The following is a 25,779-nucleotide window of genomic DNA, read 5'->3' as shown; positions in this document are numbered from 1 at the left end:
TCAGATGGCCAACAGGCACATGAAAAGATGCTTCACATCATTAATTATCAGGGAAATGTGAATCAAAACCACAATGAGGTATTACCTTATACCAGTCAGAATGCCTACTACCCAAAAGAGAAGAAAAGTAACAAGTGTTGATAAAAAAGAGAACCCTCTTACACTATGGGTGGGAATGTAAAGTGTTACAGCCACTGTGGAAAGAAGTATGAAGCATCTTCAAAAAACTGAAAATAGAGATACCATACAACCAGGTCATTTCACTTCTAGGAATTTACCTGAAGAAAACACAATCTCTGATGTGAAAACATATAGGCACCCTATCTTTATTGCTGCATTACTTATAATAGCCAAGATATGGAAGCAACCAAAGTGTTCATCAGTAGTGAATGGATAAAGATGTGGTACATATACAAAATGAAATATTATTCAGACAAAAGAAAGAAAGAAATACTGCCATTTGCAACAACATGGATTGACCTAGAGGTAATTAGTTGGGGTGAGCATTTAACAATGTATATAACTGTTGAACCACTATGTTATATACCTGAAACCAATATAATATCGTATATCAAACATATTTAAAAATATGAAAAAAAAATAACAATAAATCCTCAGATCTTTAATACAGAGATTTCCTGGCTTCTCTTGAAAAAACTGCAAAGATAGGGCAGCCCTCAGTTCATATCCTTACATGGCAACAAAATCAGCTGAAGCCATACACTTCCTACTTGCGCCGTCGTGCCCACAACTTAGCAGCGCCCCTCATACTGAGGATTCAGTAGACACTAATCACCTTGCACTGGCACGCTTCGGTCATTTATGGTACCTGCCCGTTCCCTGTAGTATTTGTTTGCCAGTCCTGACACTTCCATTCATAAAAAATGGCCAACTGACTTTACAAGAGGGCTGTGGTTGAATGAAAGTTCCCCTGTCCTTTAGAGTACAATATTCACTGTGTCATGCAGCAGTGAGGTCAACAGAGAAGTGAGAAGGTGATGATAATAAATGAAGGATGAAAAATCACAAAATTACTGCTTTCACAGTCTCCTTGAAGAGCAAGTGACAGACCTACCAAACTGATATCAGCTACTTGTCCCGTGCAGTCAGCTCGCCCGGCTCCAATGTGGTAGCCACTGAAGTTCTGAAACAGGGGAGGCTCTGGCGTGGTGGTCCCTGGAGACGACTGGGTGGTTGTAGAGCCCTGGGTGCGTGTGGAGCCTTGAGGGGCTGTGGAACCTGGAGGGGCCGGAGGGGCCGGAGGTGCTGTGGAGCCCGGAGGGGCTGGAGGGCTCTGTGTGGCTGGAGAACCTAAATCTAAAACCAGAATAAGATATTTAAGAAACAACATATCAGTCCACTTATTTGCCATCATCAATTAGAACCCAAAGGTTCAGGAAAAATTTTTGTACGTTCTCTTATATTTAGGACACACACACACACACACACACACACACACACACACACACACATATATATGCTGAGAACCATATATAAGATATTCATGTGGTGAGAACCATCTCAGGAAACTGTTTTCTGTCATAATCCTAAGGAGGATCTTTTTCTTGAATTGAAGATGATTCAGCCTAATATTCAAGGCCTCCGTTAAACGTCCATCAACCTCTCCTGAGTTAGTGGCGGGTTCCCGGCACAGAACCTACTAAAGCCAGCCTCTGGAGACTTGTTTCTATCACCCTCTCCATCCAGAGACCTCAATCCTTTCCATTCCACCATCAATTTCCACAGCCCCTTCAGAGTTTCTTCATTCCCATCACACACAGATCTAGCTCAAATCCTCATCTGCAGGGTGCCACCCCAGCTCTCTCCGCCCTGCTCAGATCCTCCTCAACCTTCTAAAGACTTTCATTCTTAATGTAACCTAGATCATTGTACACTTGTTGACATAGTTCTACCTTATTTTAATTATTCTCCTTTCACCACATATGTATGTGTGTATACCCACATATATATTCTATATTAATATCTCTCTCTCACACACAAACATACACACACACACAAATATCAAGGAAGGTGGAATGGCATAAAGATAGTCTAAGAGGACAGGTGCCAGAAATAAACAGCCTGGGTTTGAAAACTGACTCTCCCACTTGTTGGCTGAACAAATTACTTAACCTATTTCATCACAATTTTTTTCATTCATAAAATGGAGATAATAATAATACACTACTTCCTAGGGTTGTTTTAAACAATAAATATGTTGGTATATATTAAAATTTAGAACAATGACTGGCATATAACTTTGTTTTTATTTACATATTTAGATTATCTCACATACTCCATGTATGTGTTTGTTTCCACCCCAAACAACAGCCAGGATGCACCCAGGCAACAATGTCAATATCACAAAGCATTTGAGTGTCACAAAGTACTTGGCAAGAGATGGACAGTCAACTCCTTCTGGGATCCTAGAATTTTGGAGCTCAAGAAAACTTGGAGATCACCTAGTCCACTCTCCACAGTTTTATATATAAGAAAACTGAAGTCCAGACCCATGATTTCACTGAGATTTCAGGGAGAGCTTACGATTAATCAAAGCCCAGCCCAGATCCTCCAACTCAAGTCAGATGCTATTCCATCCACATTCTAACTAACCATTATTAGAATTCATGTAGTCTCATCCTCACGCCCACATTTTCTATAGAACACCAAACACCGCAGGGAAGCAGCACCTCTGCTATCGCCTCGTTTATACCAGCAGAGGACAATCAAAGCCCAACCTGGTCACATAACCAAGGGCAAGTTGTCTGTGATCACAGGGTCTCGGGTTCCCCATCTGCAAAATGGTGCCAAGGCTAGCATCTACTTTACAGAACTTTTGTGAGAATTAAATGAGAAAAATATGCTTGACACAAAGCAACTATTCAATAAACAGCAACTTCTACTATGAAAATAAGTACTATAATTATTGATAACCAACCTGAGTCTCAGCCTCCTAATTCTCTATTTTTAAGAACTAAAAGTAAGTCAGTCAGTCCTACAGTTCCTTTCATTGCCAGCAGCCCAAGATCCTGCTTTGCCCTCTGCTGGCACAGAGGATCTCTGTTCCTCTGTGTTTGCAGGAAATGGAAAGCACAGGAACATGGTAGAGAATACACTGGAAAAGAGAAAAGGCCACAGAAAAAACTGAGGTGTAAAACACCTTCTCCATTTGGCCAGAGGCCAGTTCTTCCCTTTACTTTGATTAAATCATTCAATCCCCACCTGCCTTCTTGGTTATCAGGTGTGTAACCCATCTACCAAAGTAGAGGCTCCATCAGAGACCATGGGTCCAATATTGCCTGTAAATGTAGCCTAGATAGTTTTCAAAAGCTAAATTAATTGCCAGTATCAAAACAAAATCAGAAGATGCCTAAATCCCCCAATTCCCAGATTCTCTTATAAACTTACAAGATCTGAGTCCATTTGATACCATGACTACAAATGACTTGCCCTCAGGAGGGGCTGCGGACCCCCTTCACCGCCTCCCCACTACATCTTATTTACAGAACTTGATTGGCCCTTGGAAGGACTTGAGTTCAAGACTCCCTTCTTTGAAGCTTTGTGCAGGCTAGTTGATAGTCAGTGGGTCTTTCATTCTCTTCATGCCTCCAGAAGACAATGGTGCCCAGAAAGAGGCTAAGGCAGAAGCTCTCATTATTGGGCCTTGAGGAATCCTGAACTGTGCTTAGATCAGTGGAAAACTGAGAGACAAGTAAGTGCATGTCAGAATGCCTGTCAAGTGGCTATACGGGGGCAAAGGTAAACATGATAAAAACTGCTATCAATGCCGAAAGGGCAATTAATGTAAAAGTTGATGGCCACCCTAGGCTGCTTAAGTACACATTGAACTATTTTCAGCATTATCAGCAAACACAGTTTCTTGCCTTAGCATACCCAGTAATTAAGAAATTTCCTGCAGGCTGGGAATAGCATCAAGACAGCCCAAGACACTTGCCTTTGTGATTCTCAATGGTCCCACTGGTGATAAACAAGAGGCTGAGAAGGGCCACCGTGATGGCAGTCATCAACACAAGGAGGAAAATCAGGAATATCTCCAACGTGGAGAAGGTACGTTTAGCCATTTCTCCTGAGGAAAGTTAGAAATGGAAGAAGAAATATGGAAGAGGCAGAAAAAGATAGGACTACAAATTAAAATGCATATGCTCTGAGCTGCTCAAGGTTAAGATGTCCCAGCTCTTTCACATGAGTAAATTATACCACGGATGGAAGGCTGAGCCCACAAGGCACTAGTTCCATGTCCCGAGCCTGTGGCAGACAAGACCAATCAACTACAGCCCTCTCGGGTAAGCTCAGATGGGGTTTCCACATCTTTCTCAGCACAGTGCTCATCCTGGAGGCCACCACCCATCATTTGGCATTAGCAACTCAGCTAAAATCTATTTGTATTCCTTGGTTACATCCTACTGCTTTCATTTATGATGATGATGTTGTTTGTACATAGGTCTAGGTCAGAGCACTTCTGTCAACAGAGATGATTGATGTACCCACACTGCCTGTACTTGTAAGATGGCTGGATAGAGTTAGGGTTGTACTCTGTTATGGACTAAGCAAAATTATCTTACCTACATGGAGGTGAAACACACAACTTTGGCCTTTAAACTCTATCTTCTAACTTCAATAACTACGTGATGAGAAAATGGCATAGAAAAGGAACTTAGCATCTCTGATTTCAAGCCAGGCATTAGCAAAACTGCCCTCTTCTGTGACCAAAAGGATCCTACACATTTTGCAAACTGTGTATCGAAGGATGAGGAAAAAGATAATGCCCATGTTTTACAAAAACAGAAAATATCCTTATAGATTCCTTAAAATATTTTAGGAACAGAATTTATCATCACCAAAACAGACTATGGAAGCTAAAAATCCATATCATGTAGCAGGAGAAAGTATAATACGGTGATTAAAAACTGGATTCTGAAGTCTGACTCCAGAGTTCAAATCTCCCTTCTGTCACTTATTGGGTGACCTTGAGAAATCCTCCCCAACACTGAGCCTCAGTTCCCCCATCTATAAATAGGGATATGAAGATAATAATAATTTTAGTACTTATCTCACAGAGTTCTTATAAAACGAGATGATGCAATAATTCTTTTGTTCCATGGAATATAATTAGTTCTCACAATGTTAGCATTTATCATTAGGTTCCAAAATGGTAAGGACTCTGTGCTCTTCAATATCCTCAATTAAAGGGAGTTTATATGAGGCTAGTATTAAAGGATTATTAGAATCACAGATAGGAACTTCAGAGCCCATTTTCCTAACTTATGCTTTAGGAAGCCAAATCAGTGAGATGGGATCAGGGTCCCAAGACCTGCCACCCAAATGGGTAATATGTAAGATACTGCTACCCCAGAAGTTGCAAACTGTCAATAAATGGATGTGTTCCTCATGGCCCAATATTTTTAAAATTTGACTTGACAAGATAAAAGATAGAACTCACAGTTTATCTGTAAAAATAGAGTCCAGATTTACAAATCTGAAACTTCTTTTACTTCAAAATATTTCATAAAATATGGCAGTAGTGAATTAGCATTCCCATGTGCCAAGAATTTCATAAAACTTAGCAGTTGCTGTTCCCTTTAGATAGGGCATACATTCTCTAAACTGCCACAACTCCTTCCCAGTGGATCTTACCTAAGTCACTACCTGGTCTTTGTAGTTATTTTATTTTGCAATTCCTGGACTAAAAGTTAAAAAACAATCTAACAGCAAATAATTCTGATGTAGGGCTGAACTGAGAGTGGACACAGACACTGGAACATCTCCCCAAATTTCCTGGCTACCGGCAGGCTTTCCTCACCCATTGATCATCACCAAAATCACCTTCACTCCTCTAGCAGGGCCAATTTCAAATTTAAGGCAAATAAATTCGTTCTGTATCTTAGCCCCAACTTCAGCTCTCAGCCTCCAGGAGTCAGGAAACACATCTGAGACATGCCTCCAAAACTTTGGTAACCCACAGAGGTTTTCCAGTCATTGGGTGCAGTTTCAGTAGCAAACTTCAAACCCACTTTACCTTGGTCTTGTTGAAAGCTTTGGTTTCTACAAGCCTTCCTATGAGCTGAGACGGCTTCTGCACAAAGACAATTAAAAATGGGTGATTGACAGCTGGGCCTCCCAACCCCAGAGCATCTACATTGCAGATTGTAGATACCAAAGTGGCCACATGGGAGGAGCCAGTGTAACGAACAGACAAGGTTCAGAATCATACTTTTTTTTAGCTAGTTTTGTTCTGCTGAACTGATCACCACTGGCCTTCTACACAACTCAACAACAGCACTGGATTTAACATTAGTTTCCAGTTCTTACTCGGATTTCAATCATATTTCTCGAGAGTTTAACCACTCTGTTACAAGAATTACTACCAGCATATTACTGTCCTTTGGTAAAGAGTGAGCACTATTTATTTTTCATTGATGAGTAAAATCTGAATTTAAATGTTTAAGCAAAAGTCTTGTCTACCTTCAGAGTGCAAATGCACCTTTGAGGGCTGAGCCAATGATGAGAACTTGAAGTTGTACATTTCCTAATGATCCCCACTTAACCTAGCATAATGCTACAAGTTAAACAATGAGGCTCTCATGACACAATAGCGAGCCACTTGCCACATCTTTATTTAGGTGTCTGTTTTTCAAGACTGTGAGAGTGAGAAGTAGTAATTTGGCAAAATGGGTTTCCAAAGCTAAGAGCATGGAATGAAGCTTTAGCATTTCATCAAGCTCTCTCAGACAATTGGATGATTAAAGAACTCCCTTCTCAGGGAAAACACAGATATTCTTACCTGGTTCAACCACTCAGAAGGATTTTTGCATTGCTGGAGAGCAAATGAAGGTTCAGAATCTTGTTTCCTTTCCCCTTGCTGGTGGCTAAGACTTCTCAGCACTTTCTGAAACCTACTGAGGAGAGATTTTCACAGTCATGTCTAGGAGAGTTGAGTTCTCATTAGCATACCTTTGTGGGCTTGGTACAAGGATGAGATTAAAGTATATTGATAACAAAAGGCATATAAGCAAAACTTCCCCTGGGACGGCCTGATACTGAGGTAGAAATTAGAGAAGGCCTGCTGGACTGAAGGTCATTTAGCCTTTATGCAACTCTTCCAGCATGACAAGTTCTGTGCAATGTGTACAACCTGAACTATATCACACACACACACACACACACACACACACACACATACAAGCACCTGGTTTATTTACCTATTTACCACTGGTCACTCAACCAGAGATCAAGAGGGAATATGATATGCTGGACATTAGTGTAGGCTGTGGGTCCCCTTGGACAATATATACACCAATTTCAGAAAAGAAAAGTGATTTTAATTCTTAGATCCTCATGTATAAAAAGAATCCAACATTTTAGATGAGCTAGGTACGTGACTAATATATATACAACAGGGCAAGAATGCTATAGCAACATTACAAATTGTATTCAAGGGAATAATTTCATGACATGAAAAGGTTACTAAATATTAAGTTCTTTTAAGTTTACAAAACAATATCATCCTATTTTTGTAAAGTATATATAATTTACACATGTATGGTTATAAACACTGTAAGAAAGTACAGCAAAAGGTTAAGAAGTAATTACCTGATAAGATTATAGGTGAGTTTTGTTTTCACCCTTTTGACCCTTGGTATTTCTACAGTAGCCATGTAGCTTTTTTGCAATGGAGAAAATTAAATGTTTTACCTCCTTGTTAGGGGGGCTTTGTTTATTTTCCTTGGATCTTGTCCCTGCCACAACAAAGAATTGAAGGGCAGAGACACAGTAGTGAAGCAGAGTAAAAGCTTTATATAAGTCACTGCACTTAAAGAGAAAGTGAGGGCGACCTCAGAGAGGAGAGGCCCGCCTGAAAGGTTGAGAAAGTTTTATTTAAGGCTACACACTTACAGAGTGCGAGCGACCTTAGAGAGAGATGCACTCTGAAAGGGTGGGGGCTCCCCATTTTAAGAATATTTAAGATAATACCTTAATAAAAAAATTTTTTTTAAAAAGGGGGAAAGAAAAGAATTTTTCAAGAATGTGACAAATGGCTATGTGGACTTTTAAGTGGTCTCATGATGTTTATCTTTGATGAAAGACACTTCATCTCTTTTATTATCAGTCCTCCAGGTAATTCTGCAAAATTAGCTTAACACAAGAAATTTACTGATCCAGTTCCTCCCCAGAATAGCAGCTTCCCTCTGGGAACATATCAATCAAGACCGCCTTCCCTGCCCCCAAGGTGGGCTGAGTTATTGTCTGCTAAAGAATATGTTAAGAATCTTACTTCTTAATTTCCTGGGTTTTAAAAGCAACCTTAGTTTTAAGATGGAACCTTTCCTGTTTTTACTTTGCTGTTTATAGCTGGGCTTGTTTGCTAAATCAATCAGAATACTTGTCTCTGGCTACTTGATTAGGGGCTGGGGGAGGAAAAAACAACATGTAGGTTAAGTTAAAGAATAAACTGGGCCTTTTACCAGGCTAGAGTACACCTTAAAATGGCATGATCTAATTGATACAATGACGACATGGGCTGTGCTCAGACGCTTTTCTTTATTTGGGGAATATTTGGACATTCCAGGTTGCTCCTGGCCTTTGGAGCGTCAACTGATTAATATTAACTCTGTGAGTCTTTTCTGGCTCTCTAGTTTTGACTGGTTAACACTTTGAGTCCCTTTTAGTGGGTCTACTGACCTGAATTCTCTCTCCAACCCACTCATTTCTACTTTTCTGCCTACATCGTCTTAGAGAATATGTACTGTATAACAGCATGTAGTTAAAGAATGGCCCACCAGAGACAGAGGAAGAAATAGGCCAAAATCTTTCTTTTTTTCTAGTAAATCCACACTATCCAGGAAGCAGTTTGAAGGCCATAGGCCATTTATTTCCTCACGGAGCTTTGAGAGAGATGAGTCCCTAAAGTTCCAGTGGAAATATTAGAAATAGGAAAGCCTTCAGATAGGGCATTTAGTAATGTGTCTTGGCTACATCTCTACTAAAAGATAGAGGCAAGCAGGTTAAGTTATGGTGTTGCTAGGCAGGAAAATAGATATGAGCGGGGTGGAAAGAGAAAAAGGCCAGGAAAGCCCACTCAAAAGACCCAGAGTTAATCAATTAAAACTCGAAAGCTAGGAGTAACTTAGCCTGGAATGTTTGAATGTTCCCCAGATAAAGGAAGGTACCTCAGCATAGCCCATGTCTTTATTGTGTTAAGCAGGCTCATCTGTGAACAACATAGTAAAAGGCAGGAAGGATTCCATCTTAAAGATTGCATTTTAATACCCAGAAAGTTGAGAAGTAAGATTCTTAACTTCCTCTTTACCAAACAGACAATAACTCAGCCCACCTTGGGGGCTGGGCAGGCAATCTGTTCTTGATTCCAGGAATGCCAGTATCCCAGGGAGAAATCAGAGCAGGAAGTTCCTTGTGTTAAGTTAATTCTAAGTATTCAAAGACCACTTAACAAGTCTGCACCCCCAGCCCTTGGTCACATTCCTGAAGAATCCTTAAAAGGGCAAACCCCCAGCCTTTCGGGGTGCTCCTCTCTCTGAGGTCACCCGCACTTTCTAAGTGTGTAACCTTTTAATCTTAAACTTTCCCTCTCCAAACCTTTCAGGGTGCCTCTCCTCACTGAGGTCGCCTGTACTTTTTCTCTCTTTAAGTAACTTTAAATAAAACTTACTCTGCTTCACTACTGTGCCTCTGCCCTTCAGTTCTTTGTTGTGGCGGGGACAAGGACCGAGGAAAACACACAATGCTCTCCCAACAGTGTTAAACAAGGTTTTCCTTTCTTTGTGCATTAATGTTAGAATTCTTGGTATCAAGTAATGGAGAGAAAATGTAGCTCACTTAAGACAGGGGGTAAAGAGAGAGAAGTGAATTCACTGGAAGGCAGCAAAAAAGTTGAAGATGCAGGCCCAGGAAAGCTAGGGATGGGGCAGCTCTGCAGTGGTTCTCCAAGTGAAAGCGGCAGATACCCGCCAGCGACCTGCCATCAGTCTCCTCCTCCCTTGCAGTGGGGGAGTGGAGGGGAGGGTGGGGGTCCCCCATGGTCCCTCCCAGACCTCTCTAGCCACCTTCCTCAATAAAAGGAGCCATGCCATGCTCTTTCACTCCGGGACTTGGTAGGTGACCACAGTCTAGTCAGATAAGATCATTTCAACCAGGGTTTTAGTAGATGATAATGGCATCATATATCATTTATCCCAGACAATGTTTGAAGGCCCAGACCTGAACACTGAGGGGGTGAGACTCAAGGAGATTCTAAGAACTGTGGCAGAACCAGTAGAGAAAAGATCGAGCCAAGGGGCTTGTGTTGCCCATCAAAACAGCTGGGTCCTGCAGCCACGAATCAGACTACCTTGGGTTGAGGGAAAGATATAGTAATGACAAAACTATATATATATATATTAACATATTTGCAAATATTTTACTTCTGTCCAAATTTTACATACATTTTATTTCTGTCCAAATGACCTTCAGATAAATCCTGTTCACTAGGATAAGGATGACTCTCTCCATTCGCTACCCCAAAACTCTCTCATACTCTACCCATTTTACAGGTGAGGGAAGACACATGGAAAGTTAAAATGGCCTCCAGAACAAGAAAGAATAGTTAAAAGTGAGCATGACTAAGCAGCAGTTCTTCATGAATGAGGGCCCAGTTCTCCAGATTCCTGGATAAGACCTCTTGCCTTTCACCAAACTCTTATTGTCCATGATTCCAGGGTTCTTGTTTGTGGAGTCGAAGAATGAACTTAGCAAACACCCAAGGTAGGAGAGCCAGGGTAGAGGCTTTTATTTAGAAATAAAGTGAGAGGAAAGAGCTCCTGGCTTAGGCCAGGAGGGGACAAGAGAGCCTGGGGTGGTACATTGTCTAGGGGATTTATAGGCAGTTGAGGATTTTTGGGAACTGATAAAGGGCTTAGGGTGTGGACTTGTTAAAAGTGGCCTTAGGGTATTTGTCCTTGAGATGTTAAGTCCCTTTTAGCATGCTAAAGTGAATCTTATACATGATTACAAACAATTAGCATAATAAAAACATGGGCTACTTTCCTTTATCTGGGGAATATCAACTGATTTCACTGAAGAATGACTCTAGAGCTTAATGTTTAACACAGAGTTTTGGTAGGGGGTTTCCTTGCGTGTAGTTACATTGCTCTGACTGTAAATATCCTGCCTTGCTTTTTCCTGAGGCCCTCACCCTATTCTGTCTAAGCCCATGGTCCCTGTCTCATCACCTCAACTCAGGCCCTGCCATGGCAGCCACTAGGGATCTGCTAGGCCATGTGTTCACACCTCATTAGCAGATGGTGAAGCAAGTCAGGTCCTCTGTATCTTCACATCCTGTCACAGAGGGAAAACTACCAAATGTAGGGTAACGGCAGCTGGAGAAAAATATATAAGCTGTACTTAAGTCAAGAGAACGTTTCTCCCCAAAGCCCAAATCTTAAGCAATTAACTGATCATCATTAACATCACAAATTCTCTTAATAATTATGCCTACAAGGAAGGGTCTTTAAAAGACCTGAGGCTAATTGCATATACTCCAGGCTAATGGTCACATTCTTTTTCATTCATTAATTCTTGGAATAACTGAAGAATAAATTACGTTGAAAAACACATTGCATTCATATAGCACCCAAATTATGGTCTGTAAATACTATTTTTTGCTTAAAGGAACAAGAGATCTTTGAAAAAATGGCAGATTCTGAATCTAAGGCAAGAAATACATGAACTAAACTTAGAACATTTTTTCATACCAGAAATCAAGGAAGTTATCACAATGATTAGAATAGTTTCAAAAATACCTAGATGTTGCCACTAATAAAAAACGGACCATTTTGAGCATATACAAAAAGTAATAATAACCACAATAGATTGAAGGAAATCAAATTTGATGTCATAGTGCTATAAAAAAGTCCATTGATTACTGTTAAGAGATGCAGAGGAACCTGTTTTCTGAAAACTGGCAAAGAGAAAGGGGGTGGTGTACAAAGGACCAAGAAATCAAGGACGTATGCTCTTTCCTATATAAAGGTGTCTTGGAAAAGCCAAATTATAGGCGAGAGAGAGAGAGAAAGATGGAGGAGGAAGAGTGAGGGTGGGCGCAGAAGGGGAGGAGACAGGAGGGGAGAGGGAGACAGGAGGAGAGGAGAGCCACCAGGGGGAAAGAGGAGGTGAAGAAAGCTACGGGTTAAAAAAAGCCGAAGAGACGCATAAACCAATTTATGTTGTAAGCCCCAAACCATCATTATTTGGAAACTGATTCAAACTTGCTTTCTATTTTTACTTTTTTTTTGTAGTATAGTTGACATAAAATAGTATATTCATTTCAGGTGTACAACATAGTGATTCAAAATGCTCATCACAGTAAGTGTAATTACCATCTGTCACCATACAAAGTTATTACAAGAAAGTGGTTTTAAAAATTATGAGACAATTGGGAAAATTTGACCATTGACTAGATATTTAATGATATTAAGGGATTATTGTTTAAAATGTTGATGTGGTAATGGTATTGTGATTAAGCCTTTTTAGAATTCCTTTTCTTATAGACACATAAAGGAGAAAAAGAAAAACAATACTAAAAGTGCAAACATTTGATCAATGGATAGACAGGTAGATCAATGGATGATGGACAGGGAGGACAGATGGATGGTGTGGGTAAAATTGCAATATTTCCAGAATCTCTCGCCTGCTTTTAGTGTAGCTCCATATCAACAGGTGTTTCCAAGGGGTGGAGAGAAGTAGTCCATCTCCATATCAGTGGGTAATTACATGGGCCAGCAAGAGCTTATCTGAACCTGAAAGGTTGGGAGAGTATTTGCTCGCTTCTGCCACAGCAGGAGAGAGAGAGATGCAGGATGACTCCTTGTAAGCAATAAATGGATTTTAAACTTTATTTCTCCCTTTGACTGATTACAGTTTCAAAGGCATTTTGCTCTGGGATTTTCCCTCCCAGGATTTACAAATGGGAAATAAGCTTTGGTCTTGGATATGCTGGTAGTCAGCAGAGAGGTGGGTTAAGAGCAGCCTGGTGGGTATTGTAGAGTCCTTTCAGCCAACACCCTTTCTAAACCCATCTGCTGTGCAGAGGTGGGACTCATTCGGCTAGAGTTTTGGTGTTGCTTAGCTTTTGCCTTTCAGACGCACTAATGGGAGATTTTGACACAGAAGTGAGCTACTTGCGGGGAGAGGCAGGGGAGAGGACACTCATTTCTCTGGTTTGGGTCATGGCAGCATGACTGAGTGGGCAGCTTGATGGATTCTTCCAGAGGCAACGACCTGCTTCTTTATCCCATGGCTGTGACCAGAGTAGCTTCTCCCTTAGCAGTTCAGTGTCCCAGTGGAAGCTGGGGAGTCCTTCCTGACAGCTCAATCTCAACTCTTGGTTGCCAGCCTTTGCAAAGATTTGACAAGTTCTCTTTATACCTTAAGAAGTCCCTTCCTTCTTAAGCTAGCTGGAGTGCATTCTGTTCTGTCCAACTAAGATCCTGTCAAACTACATCTCACAAGAGTGAGCATCAGGCCTCCCTTTGGGGAATATGGACACTGCGTCTGCCAAGCTGCCTCTGAGAACATCTTTAAAGTTAAAAGTGATAAGCAGTCTGGCACAATGAAGTTTTCATTAGGTCTGAAAAGAAGTCAGTTTTAAGCACACAGAGCTGCCATGGCGGTACCTTACCACCTCGTGGGCTCTACAGAAGACTGAAAAGATTCCTTTGAACCCCAAAGCAGTCTCATCTTGACTATTTATAGATTCACCTTTCCACTTGTCTCAGTTGAATCTTGACCTCAAACCTCAAGCAATAGAAGAGAGGTGCCTTCTGTTCCCAGCTGGAGAGAATGGGTCTTATTAACCCCCTTCTGCACCCGCCGTATGTTGAGCTGGAGGATTCGACTAGGGGGTGTGCTTCACTGAAGTGGGAAGCCCAGGCTCATCCTACGGGGAAGGCGTCGGCTCTGACCACTGTGCAGGGTATGGGAGGAAGACGGTAGGTGACAGAGGAGCAGACCATAGCTCTCCTTCTCTTGGGGATTCACAAAGCCCACGTTCCCAGCAATACTGACAGTCGCCAATGTTCCCAGAGGAAAGGGTAGGTAAAGTACTCCAGGGCAACAGAATTTCTTTCCCCAGATTTACACCAGTCCTGTCTTCAATACTAAGGGCAAAAGATAAAGAGAGATGTTGAGTCTCTCTCAGTTATAGGAAGGACTGGAATTTGGAATCTGCAGATTGAGGTGTTTTTCTCAGTGACCTTAATCCCTCTGTTTCATTCCCCTTATTGAAAAAATGAAGACTAACAAAAAACCTACCTTGCTGAAAGATTCACATAGACTACATTAAAAACAATATTCTTTGTTGATTGTACAGCATGAAGCAAATGAGTTATTATAGTAATTAGGCTGAATGTGGAGTAGAATGTGAAAATTCTATGCATTTTCAGCCATACAGCATAGTTCTTTTCTTGGTGTATTCTGCATGCTTGCTGCTAAGAATCTCCCTGCTAGTGTTTGACAAACTCAGCCTTAGGGAGATAGAGTGTCTTTGCCATTTTTGAAACATCCAGAGGATTAAAAATTTAGATAAAACTGAAATAGCAAAACTCTTCTACTTCTCAAACTGTTAAACAGTATGGTGCTCAGTAACCTTTGCAGATTGCTTGGAATTATTCTCTGATGATTTATCTTTTTTCAAAGCCGCAGATACGAATTTATTGCATTTGGCAGTGACAAATTTGACCTGTTTGCCATACAAGATCATGAAGGCAGACTGGGGGGAAAGCAGACTGGTGGCATTAATCATCATTTCAGGGACAGGATGACAACATCTTTTGATGTAATTCTTTGCCTCTCCATAAATCTCAGATGCTTTGCACCTCCCACCTGTACTATGCACTTGCAGAAAAAGGACCACAACACCCTTTGATACAACTTGAAAAAGAAAGGGCGAAGAGAAGCAGGAAGCAACTTACTTGTATCAAAGTTCAGCCTAACTCAATGTTCTCTCTGGCCAAGAGGGGAAAGAAAGACCTGTGTGGAGCTTGACACAGAAGCATATTAACTTTCATCCATTAGGCAGAACCAAGCCTGAGGAGGAGCCCTGCCTGCTGAGAAGTGCTCTCTTCATTGCCTGGAGCAAATGCACTCGTAACCATTCAGGGAGGATCCCCCTTAGGTCAGTCAAAAAGCAAGAGGGGAGGGAACCCAGACTGTTCCTATGCCAGAGAAGGAACACATGCCATTTCTCAGGGTCTCTCTCGTTACAGTTTGTCTGACTCACTCCTAAGCACAATCCACTTAAGATCTAGAGGGAGAAGAAAAAAGTTCTTGTTCGTGTGTATCTACCTACAGGAGGACTTAACATCCTGGGTTTGTTACTGATTTGGGGTGGCGATAGGGTCAGGCGGCATAAATACCCAGACTCAAAGGTTATGGCGATGAAATGAGAAGGGGTGTCTGTCTGATGCTCCCTCCGTTGTGTGGAAGCCAGGACCAAGCCTCACTGTGAACCAGAAGCTGAGGCAGGGTTTGGATCCTGAAGGGCTGAGGTTCGGTCGGGAGATCCCACCCAAGGTAAGTGGGTTCCCCAGGAATCAAAGCAGCCAGCCCAGGAAGTCTATGTGAGAAAGCCGGAGTTCAGTGACAGGTGGGGAAAACCAGGCAGGAATCTTGAGCTTGCAGGAGCCAAAGGCAGGATGCAGCTCAGATCCAGAGCCCCACCAGGGCCAGGTAGGGATGGAATGGAAGCTAAAGCCGATGAATCACGAGTCCAAAGGGGCTGGTGGTCTTGGTCAAAGACCCAGATCACCTACAGTAGCGTTTATGACTCCATTTTATGGGTCAGTAGATTAACAAGATTTGCATGGGTTAGGCTGGCTAATTATGCCAGGACTTGAAGGACAACAGTTTACTGAGCTGTTACTATGTAGACACTTACCCAGCCAGGGCAAGGGAGATAGTCATCCTTTAAAAATAACAAAAAATAAAATGAAATAAACTTATTGAACTCTTAGGATATTTCAGACACTGTTCTAAGAGCAATTCATGGCATCTCATTTAATACTCACAGTAATCCTAGGAAGATAGTATTATTCCTATCCCCATTTTACATTTATAGTAAAGGGCAGAAAAGAAAAAGAGTCATCAAGAAATTAAACAGCCAAAGGTCATACTGTTAGTAAGAGACCAAGCTGGATTCAAACCAGATCACCTGCCTTCAGAGCCCTCTAGCTTAACCATCAGCTACACTATGCCACAAAAGTATGTGCCCTGTACTAGTATTTACCTGATATCCTCAGAGGAACAATAAAATAATATCTACAAAGTGTCAAAAACACAAAGCTAATAAGAAGAAATCAAATATTTGGACTCAGAAATTGTGAGAAGAGCTAAGAATTCTAAGGTCACCTAGTCAGCTAGTCCAGCCTTTGTCATACGGAGAAGTTGTTACTTGCCCAGAGTCACTGACCAGCAGGATGCATCTATGAATGTCCTCCACTCCTCTGCAGGCATGTAAGAAGTTCAGGATTTTCAGTCGCGCTACAGCGTCCTGGTAGTTACTGGTCAATGGGGTGTGAGTGGCAGTTATGTATCACTTCTGGATTAAAGTATTTAATGTGCAGGCATTTGAGAGGAGGTGTGAGTTCTCCATGATCTCCTTTCCTCTGCTAATCCTAATAGCTGTATGTCTCAGATAATAGATTACAAGACCCCTGAGTCACCACTTGGAAGAAATCTACCTCAGAGAGTCATCAGACCAGCAGTGTGTTTTGCATGAAGAAGAAATAAATTCTCACGTGTTAAGCAACTAAGATTTTACCATAGCAAGCCCTTCACCCATCCTGATTAACATAGCCACCTGATTAACACCAATTAATGAAGATGACTCCTTAGAAAATCATAACTCTTTTTAAAGTTGCCTTCAGTCCAATAAGTGCCACCAATCAAATTGTTTTGTTTCTGGATGGGGAAAATGAAATAGGACCTCCTTCTTACACCACTCACAAAAATTAGCCAAAAATGGATTAAAGATGTAAGCATAAGACCTGAAACTATAAAACTCCTAGAAGAAAACACAGTGAAAAAGAAGTTCCTTGACATTGATCTTGGCAATGATATTTTGGATAAGATGTAAAAATCACAAGCAACAAAAGCAAGAATCAACAAGTGGGACTACATCAAACTAAAAAGCTTCTTCACAGCGAAGGATACAACCAACAAAATGAAAAAGCACCTATAGAATGGGAGAAAATATTTGCAAACCATAAGGGGTTAGTATCCAAAATATATCAAGAACTCATACAATTCAATAAAACAACCAAAAAAAAAAAACAATTGAAAAATGGGCAGAGGAACTAGAGATTTTTTTCCAAAGAAGACATCCAAATGGTGAACACATACATGAGAAGACACCCAACATTACATTTCAAAATATATTAAAACTTCTCTAATTCAGAGATCACATTTCCTGCAATCTCAACTCTGACATACAGTTAAAAATGGGAAGTAAATATAAAAGGCCTCCAGGTCCCAGAAATTTATGAAATTAAGTTGATGCATTTTATGTCATAGGAGAGGCTCTTTGGCTTATGCAGAGCTTGGTGACTTTTAATTTATATATATTCTTTTTCTTCCAATCACAGAAAGTTAGAATACTCCAAGTTTCTAGAGCCAGGCACACAGATATCAAAAATGATAGCTGAAAGAGACTTATGAAAATGACTCAATTTATGACAATAATCAGCAATCAGAGCAACTGACTACCTGAGTCATTTTTGTTTAACAATCTCTAAGACAGCAGAAGAATGTCTAACATGTTTGAAAACATTTTCCTTGAAGATATTTTTTTTTTAAGTTAGAGGTTTAAAAGAAAGAACTCCAAGTTTTAAAGATGTCAAAAATATAAAGAATCAGGCAGAGACAAAGAGATAACTAGACTAATCCACTTCAAAATGCTACAACATTTTATTAAGATGGGATTTGGGGAACTTTTTTAATTTTCTGCATTTTACTTAACCATATTCAGAATGTTGCTGTAATGATCATGTTTTACCTTTGTGATGCAAAAGTTAATGTTTTTTTTAAGAATGAATATAGAATATGAAAAAGTCACACAGTCAATACTTTAATTCTCTAACTAGGCTGAAAAAGGAGGCATCAACTCTGCTAATCTGTTCTTGTATCATCAAATGAAGAATAACTACTACTAAAAATAGTTTCTGTTTCTTTTTGTGGCTATAGAAGGTGGACTGTGTTCACTTCAGCCTCCATCTTGGTTGACCTCAGAAGCTGGTGGTTTGATTACATGGGACTTGGGACATGATGAGGTATTAACTAGTTTAGTCAGGACTCAGGGAACAGAGCAAGTTCTACCTGCTTATTGATTTCACTAATCAGAGAACAGGCTGAGCTGCTTTTTTATGCCCATGTGAGCTGAACCTTGGATGCACCATAAGAGATAATGGTTCTTCTGAAATGGATAAATTATTCTGGCATTGATAAAAGAGAATTCATAGCACCAGGTGTCACAGAGCTGCATGCAAGTTGTTAAGCCTGTTGCCTCACAAATGAGTCCAAAGGTAAAGACATAATTGAAGACTAGCATTTTTTATATTCCCATGTGTCAATTTCAGAGTCACTTTTGTTCAACAGATTCAACTACCGGATTGTCCTGTGCCCCGACCCATTAGGACAGATGCTGGGATAAACAACTGGCTTACCTGTACCAATGCATTCCTGCTGAACATCAACCAGCTTTGGTGAGTTTCTTTTAAAACCTGGAACTATGAATTGGCTGGATAGTTTCTTCTTTCAAAGACCCAATCATTGAGTTACCAGCTTTATAAATAGAATGAGTGGTCATCCAAAAAAAAAAAAGTCCTCCAATGAAGGAGACAGACCACCAGCAGCAGATCTTATGTAGACCCTCAAGAGCATCATTAAAGGGAAAAAATATCAGAAAACTGGCCTGATGTCCCTGCCAGGGACTGCTGGGTAAGGCTACTCCAGCCAAACCACAATTCCTACCATAATGAAACAATTCTGAGACAAAAGAAAGCATCTTGCTCTAGTTGAGGCAGGCTATAAGCTGAATTATCCTTGAAAACCCTTTGGAGGAAGAAAAAAGTCAATTTTAGAAGAGAAAAATGAGCCATTAGCAATGCTTAAAATCTTACCAGGAGGCACAAGAACAGACCCATAAATCAATGGAACAGAATAGAGAGCCCAGATATAAACCTACATATATATCATCAATTAATATATGATAAAGGAGCCGTGAATATATAACTAGGAAAAGACAGCCTCTTCAATAACTGGTGTTGGCAAAACTGGACAGCGACACGTAAGAGAATGAAACTGGATTACTGTCTAACTCTATACACAAAAGTGAAGTCAAAAATGGATCAAAGACCTGCATGTAAGACATGAAACCATAAAACTCTTAGAAGAAAACATAGGCAAAAATCTCTTGAACATAAGTATGAGCAATTTTTTCCTGGACACATCTCCTCAGGCAAGGGAAACAAAATCAAAATGAATAAGTGGGACTTCATCAAACTAAAAAGCTTCTGTACAGCAAAGGACACCATCAGCAGAACAAAAAGGCATCCTACAGTATGGGGGAATATATTTGTAAACAACTCATTTGATAGGGAGTTAATGTTCAAAATACAAAGGAGTTATATCTCAACACCTGAAAAACAAATAACCTGATTAAAAAATGGGTGGAGGACCTGAACAGACACTTCTCTAAAGAAGAAATACAAATGGCCAACAGGCACATGAAAAGATGCTCTGCATCACTAATTATGTGGGAAATGAAAATTAAAACCACAATGAGATATCACCTCACACCAGTTAGGATGGCCACTATCCAAAAGACAAGAAACAACAAATACTGGTGAGGATGCAGAGAAATAGGAACTCTCCTATACTGTTGGTGGGAATGCAAATGAGTACAAACAGCTGTGGAAAGCAATTACGGGGGTTTCTCAAAAACCTAAAAATAGAAATACCATTTAACCCAGAAATTCCACTTCTAGGAATTTACCCGAAGAAAACAAAAACCCTGATTCAAAAAGATACGTGCACCCCTATGTTTACCACTGCACTATTTACCATGGTCCAGATATGGAAGCAACCTCAGTGTCCATCAATAGATGAATGGATAAAGAAGTAGTACATATACACAATGGAATATTATTTAGCCATAAAAAAAGAAATCCTGCCATTTGCAACAACATGGACGGGCCTAGAGGGTATTATGCTAAGTGAAATAAACAAGGTGGAAAAAAGGAAAAAAAAAACAAAAAACTTACCAGGAAGAGAGAGGCTGCCTAGATCGCACTCATCTTGAAGTTAATGGACATGTTTATCAGCAGCAATCCTATGTGTTGAGTGCCTCACAGCAGGCAAGTAGCTGATTTAAGCTGGCAGATGTCTGCAAAAAATTGCACAGATGTGGCAATAAATCACAATGGGTGTTGAGGGGACAATAGGCATCAGGAAGGATTGTCACAGTCAGAAAGTGTGTGCCCATCTAAAAGGGACAGCCACCACTCATAGGTGCTACAAGGAATAAAGGCCCAATGTCGATGGATCTTCCTATTTTTTAATGAAAAACTAGTAATATAGGTGCTTAGCTTAAATTTCTTGCTTGTCAAATGTAGGCAAACAATTTTGAAAAAAAATACTTTTTTATCATTAAGTCAACACTTTGTATGACAAACTGAACATATGCAGACCACAGATTGCAACCTCTGATTTAATCCATTGCTTCCTTCATTTAAAAATACTTTCTGAACACCTAGAGAGTATCAGATATTGTGCTAGCCCTCAAAGGATACAATTTGTAAGATGGAATTCCTGCCTTCAAAAATCTTACAATCTATTGTAAGATAGAGATGATTCCCAAGTAATTATAATACTGGACTATATGTTCGTCTGGAATAAATAACAGGGAACCCCAACCCAGACTCCAAGGGGATCAGAAATGGCTTTGCCAAAGAAGTAATATCTAAGTTGAGACCAGAAAGGTAGCTGTTAACCTAATATATCAGTTAGCTTTAGCTTCATAACAAACCACTCCAAAATTTAGTAGCTTAAAATAACAATTTATTTAGCTCACAATTCTGTCTGTGGGCTAGCAATGTGGCTGGACCCAGCTGGGCATTTCTGCTGCTCTGGAATTTGCTAATGCATCAACAGAGAACTGCTGGATGGGTTGGGGTTGGCTGGTAGCTGCTGGTTTAAGGATGGCCTCTGCTGGGACAACTCATATCTGTTCCACATGGTCTCTCATTCTCCAGCAGGCTAGTACAGGGTTGTTCACATGGCAGCTGGGCCTTTTTCCAAGAAAACAAGTGGAAACATGCAGGCCTTTTGGAGGCCTGGGCTCAGAGCTATCACACTGCAATGACTGCTACATTGTGTTGATCAAAGAAATTCCCAGGGCCAGCCTAGATTCAAAGGGAGGGGAATGTGTCTCCACCTCTTGATGGAAAGTTACATTGCAGAAGGTGTGGGTTCAGGGAGGGGTGAAGAACTTGGGCTATTTTGGCAATTGACTTCACATGATAAGAAGGCATGGTGTGTGCAAAGGCCTGAAGATGAGAGAGCAAGTGAAATTTGGAAACTAGAAGTTGTTTGTTATTATAAGAACAGGAGAGGCAAAGAGGATATTAAGAAATGACATGATAAGTGTGGTCAACAGATGCCAGATCATGAAGAGTCAACATGTATGCAGTGCATTGAAATAGTAAGATTGTTCTTTCTGCTGTTTATGTATTTGGGGAATACAAGACAGGTGCAAAAATAATGTAATACAAGGTTGAACATGAGCATCCTAAATAAAGTGCTCTGGGGGCTCATAAAAAAGATATCATATCTAGTTTGAAAAATTAAGGAAGGCTTCATGAAGGAGGTAGAATTCAAGCTGAACTTTGAACAAAATAGATTTTGTCAGGTAGCATTATAGAGGTGAAAGGATCAGTGTTCACTGAAGTACAGGGGAAAAAAAGCCCACAGTTAATATATATAATAGCAAGCAGTGTGGTTAATTTTTTCTGCCTTAACCTTCTGAAAGATGATGTTCACACAGATACTCTCCCACATTGTGCCAGAGTTAAGACAGGATATGGTGTTCTGTAAGATCACAGCTCTCTGGTTATAACCTCATCCTCTCTCACTCACTGGCCCATTGTGACACTGAGTTTGAGACCCACTAATGTAGGCTTTTGTAGGGGAGCAATGAAAGATGCAGTTGAGAAGGTAAGTTATAGGCAGAATCTGGAAGTTCTAAAAATGCCTTGTTGAGGAATTTTAACTTACTGAAGGCAGTAAAGAGTCCCTGGATGTTTTAGAGTAAGATAAAAACAAAAATAGAGCTGCATTTTGCATTCACCTAATGAAAGTGGGGAAAATGGAGCAGGGAGGGGAAAGGCTACAAAAATATGCTTATTTCATATCCCTTGGCCATGACAGACATCACTAATCGATCAAGCAAATTTTCCTTGAGAAACCCAGATTAATCCTCCAAATTCTTCTCAGCTTATTGCTTTAATGGCATAGAAGGAGGGGGAGATGGTAAACAAAGTGGAAGCTAATGGCCATCCTGGGGTGGAGACTGGCAACCATTTAAAAGGAGAGACCCCTTTTGAGGGGGAAGCAAGGTAGTACATGGAGGTGGCAATGTGAATGGAAAGGAGGAATATGTTTGAGAAGTGTTGTGAAGTATGTCACCAGAATTTGATACCTGCTCGGTGCAGGAAGGGGAGGTGAAAACCAAATTTTTTAAGGTTAAGAGAGAACTATTATTATGCCTCTAACCAAAAAAGGAAACTTGGGAAAAACTAACTCATTATGAAGGAAAGAAGAAAATGGATCCAGTTGAAGTTTTGAGTGTCAATACCAGGCCTAAAATCATTAGAATGAGGGCTGAGACTAAAGCTTATAACTATAACAAAACCCCCAAATCTCCTGAATATAGCATTTCTTCAAGATTCCAACACTCAAAGAATGTGTGTGGGAGAGAAACAGATTTATTTCCCCTAAAAATATTAAAACATTGTTCAAGATTCCTGGTAGAACCCAGAAGAGGAAGAAAGGAAAAGTGGTTGTCAAAGAGTTTTGTTTTTCTTTTGCATAAGAAACAGTTGGAAGGAATGACTCCTGTACGCCCAGAAACCTGGAGTTTCCTGCTCCCTTTTCGAACCTGCACTCCATGTCTGAAGGAAGTTCTGACCTAATGAAATGTGGGCAAGGTTAACTTGAGATGGTTTTTCTTACAATAGAAGTGGTGGCCCATGTTCAGAGGAGAGGAGCTGAATCTTTAGCCATGCCCCTTGCAGGGAGATGATTTAAAAAATGTGGTTTAGAGCATGGGTTCTGGATTAAGATTTCTTCCTCTTTCCTCAATGTTTAAGTTGAAATACAGTTGATACACAACATTATATTAGTTTCAGATGTGTAACATAGTGATTCATCAATTACCTACATTCTGAAATGTTCACCATAGTAAGTGTAGTTAGCATCTGTCAACAAAGTTATTACAATAGTTATTGATTATTTTCCTATGCTGTACTTTCATTCCCATGACTAATTGATTTTATAATTGCAAGTTTGTACCTCTTATGCCCTTCACCCATTTCACCCATTCCCCAATCCAGAAGATTCTCTGAGGCCCTTAGGGACCCCATCTCTTGGCAGAATCGCAGGAGGCTCATGTCACCCTCCTGAGCAGATATTAACCTTCTCTGCACAATCACAGGTACCATTCTCTGCACTGCCATCTGTGGCTTCTATGGCTGCCATAATCTGAAGGTGACTGACCTCTGACCCCCTTTTTCCCTTCTCTTCAAGCGTCTTATTGTGAGTGAAGCTGTTCTCAGTATGGTGCAAGGAAAAGCCTCATGAAAACCATGCATGCAACTGTTATCGGACCCCACCTTTCTGGAGAAATTTGGGATACATTCTCTCATACCAAATGGGAAAATAGGTGAGTGGTACAACTTAGGGTCACAGCCAGAAGCATCCTTTGCTGCAGGGAGCCTGGGTGTCAGAATTCCTTTTGGCACGGTGATATCTGACACTCAAATCCAGTGATGTGGGGCTTATTGGCCTCCTGCTTCAGAGTCTTGATCCTAGGGATGGATAACTTGCCATCTCAAAGTTACTATTACCAGTTTTGTAAGAGTACCCATTCCTCCCTCATGCTAGGAGAGCTTCTGGTGCCTGCCCTCAGAGAGGGTCTACTTCATTCCTTCCCTCCTGCTCAACAGTGCATTTGCACTAGGCATTTGGTATGTTCTCTACTTTTCTTGCCTATTGTTGACTTGAACTTCTCTCTCAGCAGAGAAGCAGACATTTCCTTCTCTGAGAGGGAAAATAAAGAGATTGGCAAATGTCTCCTGCAGAAAGGCTTTGGAAAGGTGCTATTTGTAAGAACGTTCAGAGCCGTCTCCTGGCATCTCTGCTTTTACCAGTGAGGAAAGGTTTCCAGGTATCATTTCCAGAGCACAAGTGTGTCCTTTTAGCAAAGGTGACGGGGTAAGGGCAGCCTCTCCTCATGCTCCTACCAAGAATCTACGTCACAGGATTGTGGAGGCAATAGAGAGAGGAAGTGTGTGGCATTGCTCTGTAAACTGGAGAATGCTGAAAATATGTTCCTTATAAGAACATAGTCCCCCAAAGAGAATTCATGATGAGCCCATTCTTCCTCTTAATCTTTATGCACTCTCCTACTGTGGTACTTAGTACTGAATGAGTGTTTCTCCAGTGGATGGTTTCTTGTTAGAGTCTCATCCTATTCTTCTCTGTGTCACCAGCACCATTCCAGATGTTCACACACAGGATCCCAGTTTTGCAAATGAAACAACTAGGCTCAATGAGGTTCCAATAACTAATAAGTTGCAGACACAGGTTGAATTCACATCTTCTGACTGCCGCTACAGTGGCCCCAGCACCCGGATCAGCGATGCCATCACCGTCAGGCAGGTGATGAGGCATTGCCAGCGTGGATATCCAGGCAAACTTTGCTATATCCTTAGGAATTCCACCAAACGCAAGCCTTTGGGGATAGTTTGAATCGACTCTGGATTTCAGATACTTTTTTCATCAATAGACTAGAGAAAGTCATTCAAAGGGATGCAAAGGCCAGGGTGACGCAGTCAGGTAGACTCACTGAAAAAGTTGGGATGCTAAAGGGTATTTCAGGCCATGCTGCACACACCTGAGATGGAAGTCGGCAGCTTGTAGGAGAGAAAAAGCCATATCCAAGATGCTGCTGCTGTCAGTCAGGCATATAGCGAATTTAGAGAAGTCTGCTCTTTAAGCCTGATGGTAGGAAGCTTGCTTTCCAAAATAGGGTAAGAAAGTGGATTTCTGCCACTTGGCTTCACCGATTCAGCAAATGACTCTTCAAACCAAATCCATATATCTGAACGTAGCTATGAAGATGTACAGAAAGAGCAAGCAAAAGATACCTTTTGATTTCCACTGTAACTGTGACATTCAAATGACCTGACCACACAGCACTGCAATTCAGATAGAACTAGAGAAAATCTGCCATTGCAAGAGAAACACGAATGAGTATGAAGGACCTGCTCCCCCCACCACTCCCACACCTATCCCTTATTTTCATAATAAAACAGCAGGCTCACCAACATCTGTTCCTTCTCAACATCCACAGGATTGCGTTTGCAAACACAAACAACCATTGCTTTGTTCCCTCGGGAGAAAACAAAACACTCTCAGTCAGAGCAAAGCTAC

The 25,779-nt window shown here is 40.8% G+C and overlaps 1 protein-coding gene and 1 long non-coding RNA gene across 9 annotated transcripts in view; both read right to left on the bottom strand.

Annotated features, from left to right (window-relative positions):
* ASAH2 (N-acylsphingosine amidohydrolase 2) overlaps positions 1-25,779 on the bottom strand; it is a 91,503-nt gene that overhangs the window by 65,292 nt on the left and 432 nt on the right. The window contains exons 1-5 of one of the 8 annotated variants that reach the window (XM_036924022.2): positions 7,221-8,887; positions 6,803-6,917; positions 6,038-6,094; positions 3,956-4,087; positions 1,076-1,317 (exon numbers count right to left, since the gene is read on the bottom strand). In XM_036924022.2, coding sequence (XP_036779917.2) covers positions 1,076-1,317; positions 3,956-4,082 — 369 coding nt within the window. In that variant the 5' untranslated portion in view covers positions 4,083-4,087; positions 6,038-6,094; positions 6,803-6,917; positions 7,221-8,887. Of the gene's footprint in view, positions 1-1,075; positions 1,318-2,938; positions 3,108-3,955; positions 4,088-6,037; positions 6,095-6,802; positions 7,177-7,220; positions 8,888-25,779 lie in introns of those variants that run through there. The other 7 variants (XM_036924023.2, XM_057505869.1, XM_036924021.2 and 4 more) reach the window with 7 other exon arrangements.
* LOC130684577 (uncharacterized) lies at positions 12,151-25,776 on the bottom strand. Its single transcript, XR_008998907.1, has 3 exons — positions 25,671-25,776; positions 15,950-15,976; positions 12,151-12,812 (listed from the first exon to the last, which is right to left on the bottom strand). It is a non-coding gene; the product is annotated as an uncharacterized LOC130684577 (long non-coding RNA).

Source organism: Manis pentadactyla, chromosome 8 (assembly GCF_030020395.1).
Source record: "Manis pentadactyla isolate mManPen7 chromosome 8, mManPen7.hap1, whole genome shotgun sequence".
In the NCBI taxonomy this organism is placed as follows: Eukaryota; Metazoa; Chordata; class Mammalia; order Pholidota; family Manidae; genus Manis; species Manis pentadactyla.
The sequence above is the reverse complement of the archived record's forward strand: the minus strand, read 5'-3'. Positions and strand labels throughout refer to the sequence as shown.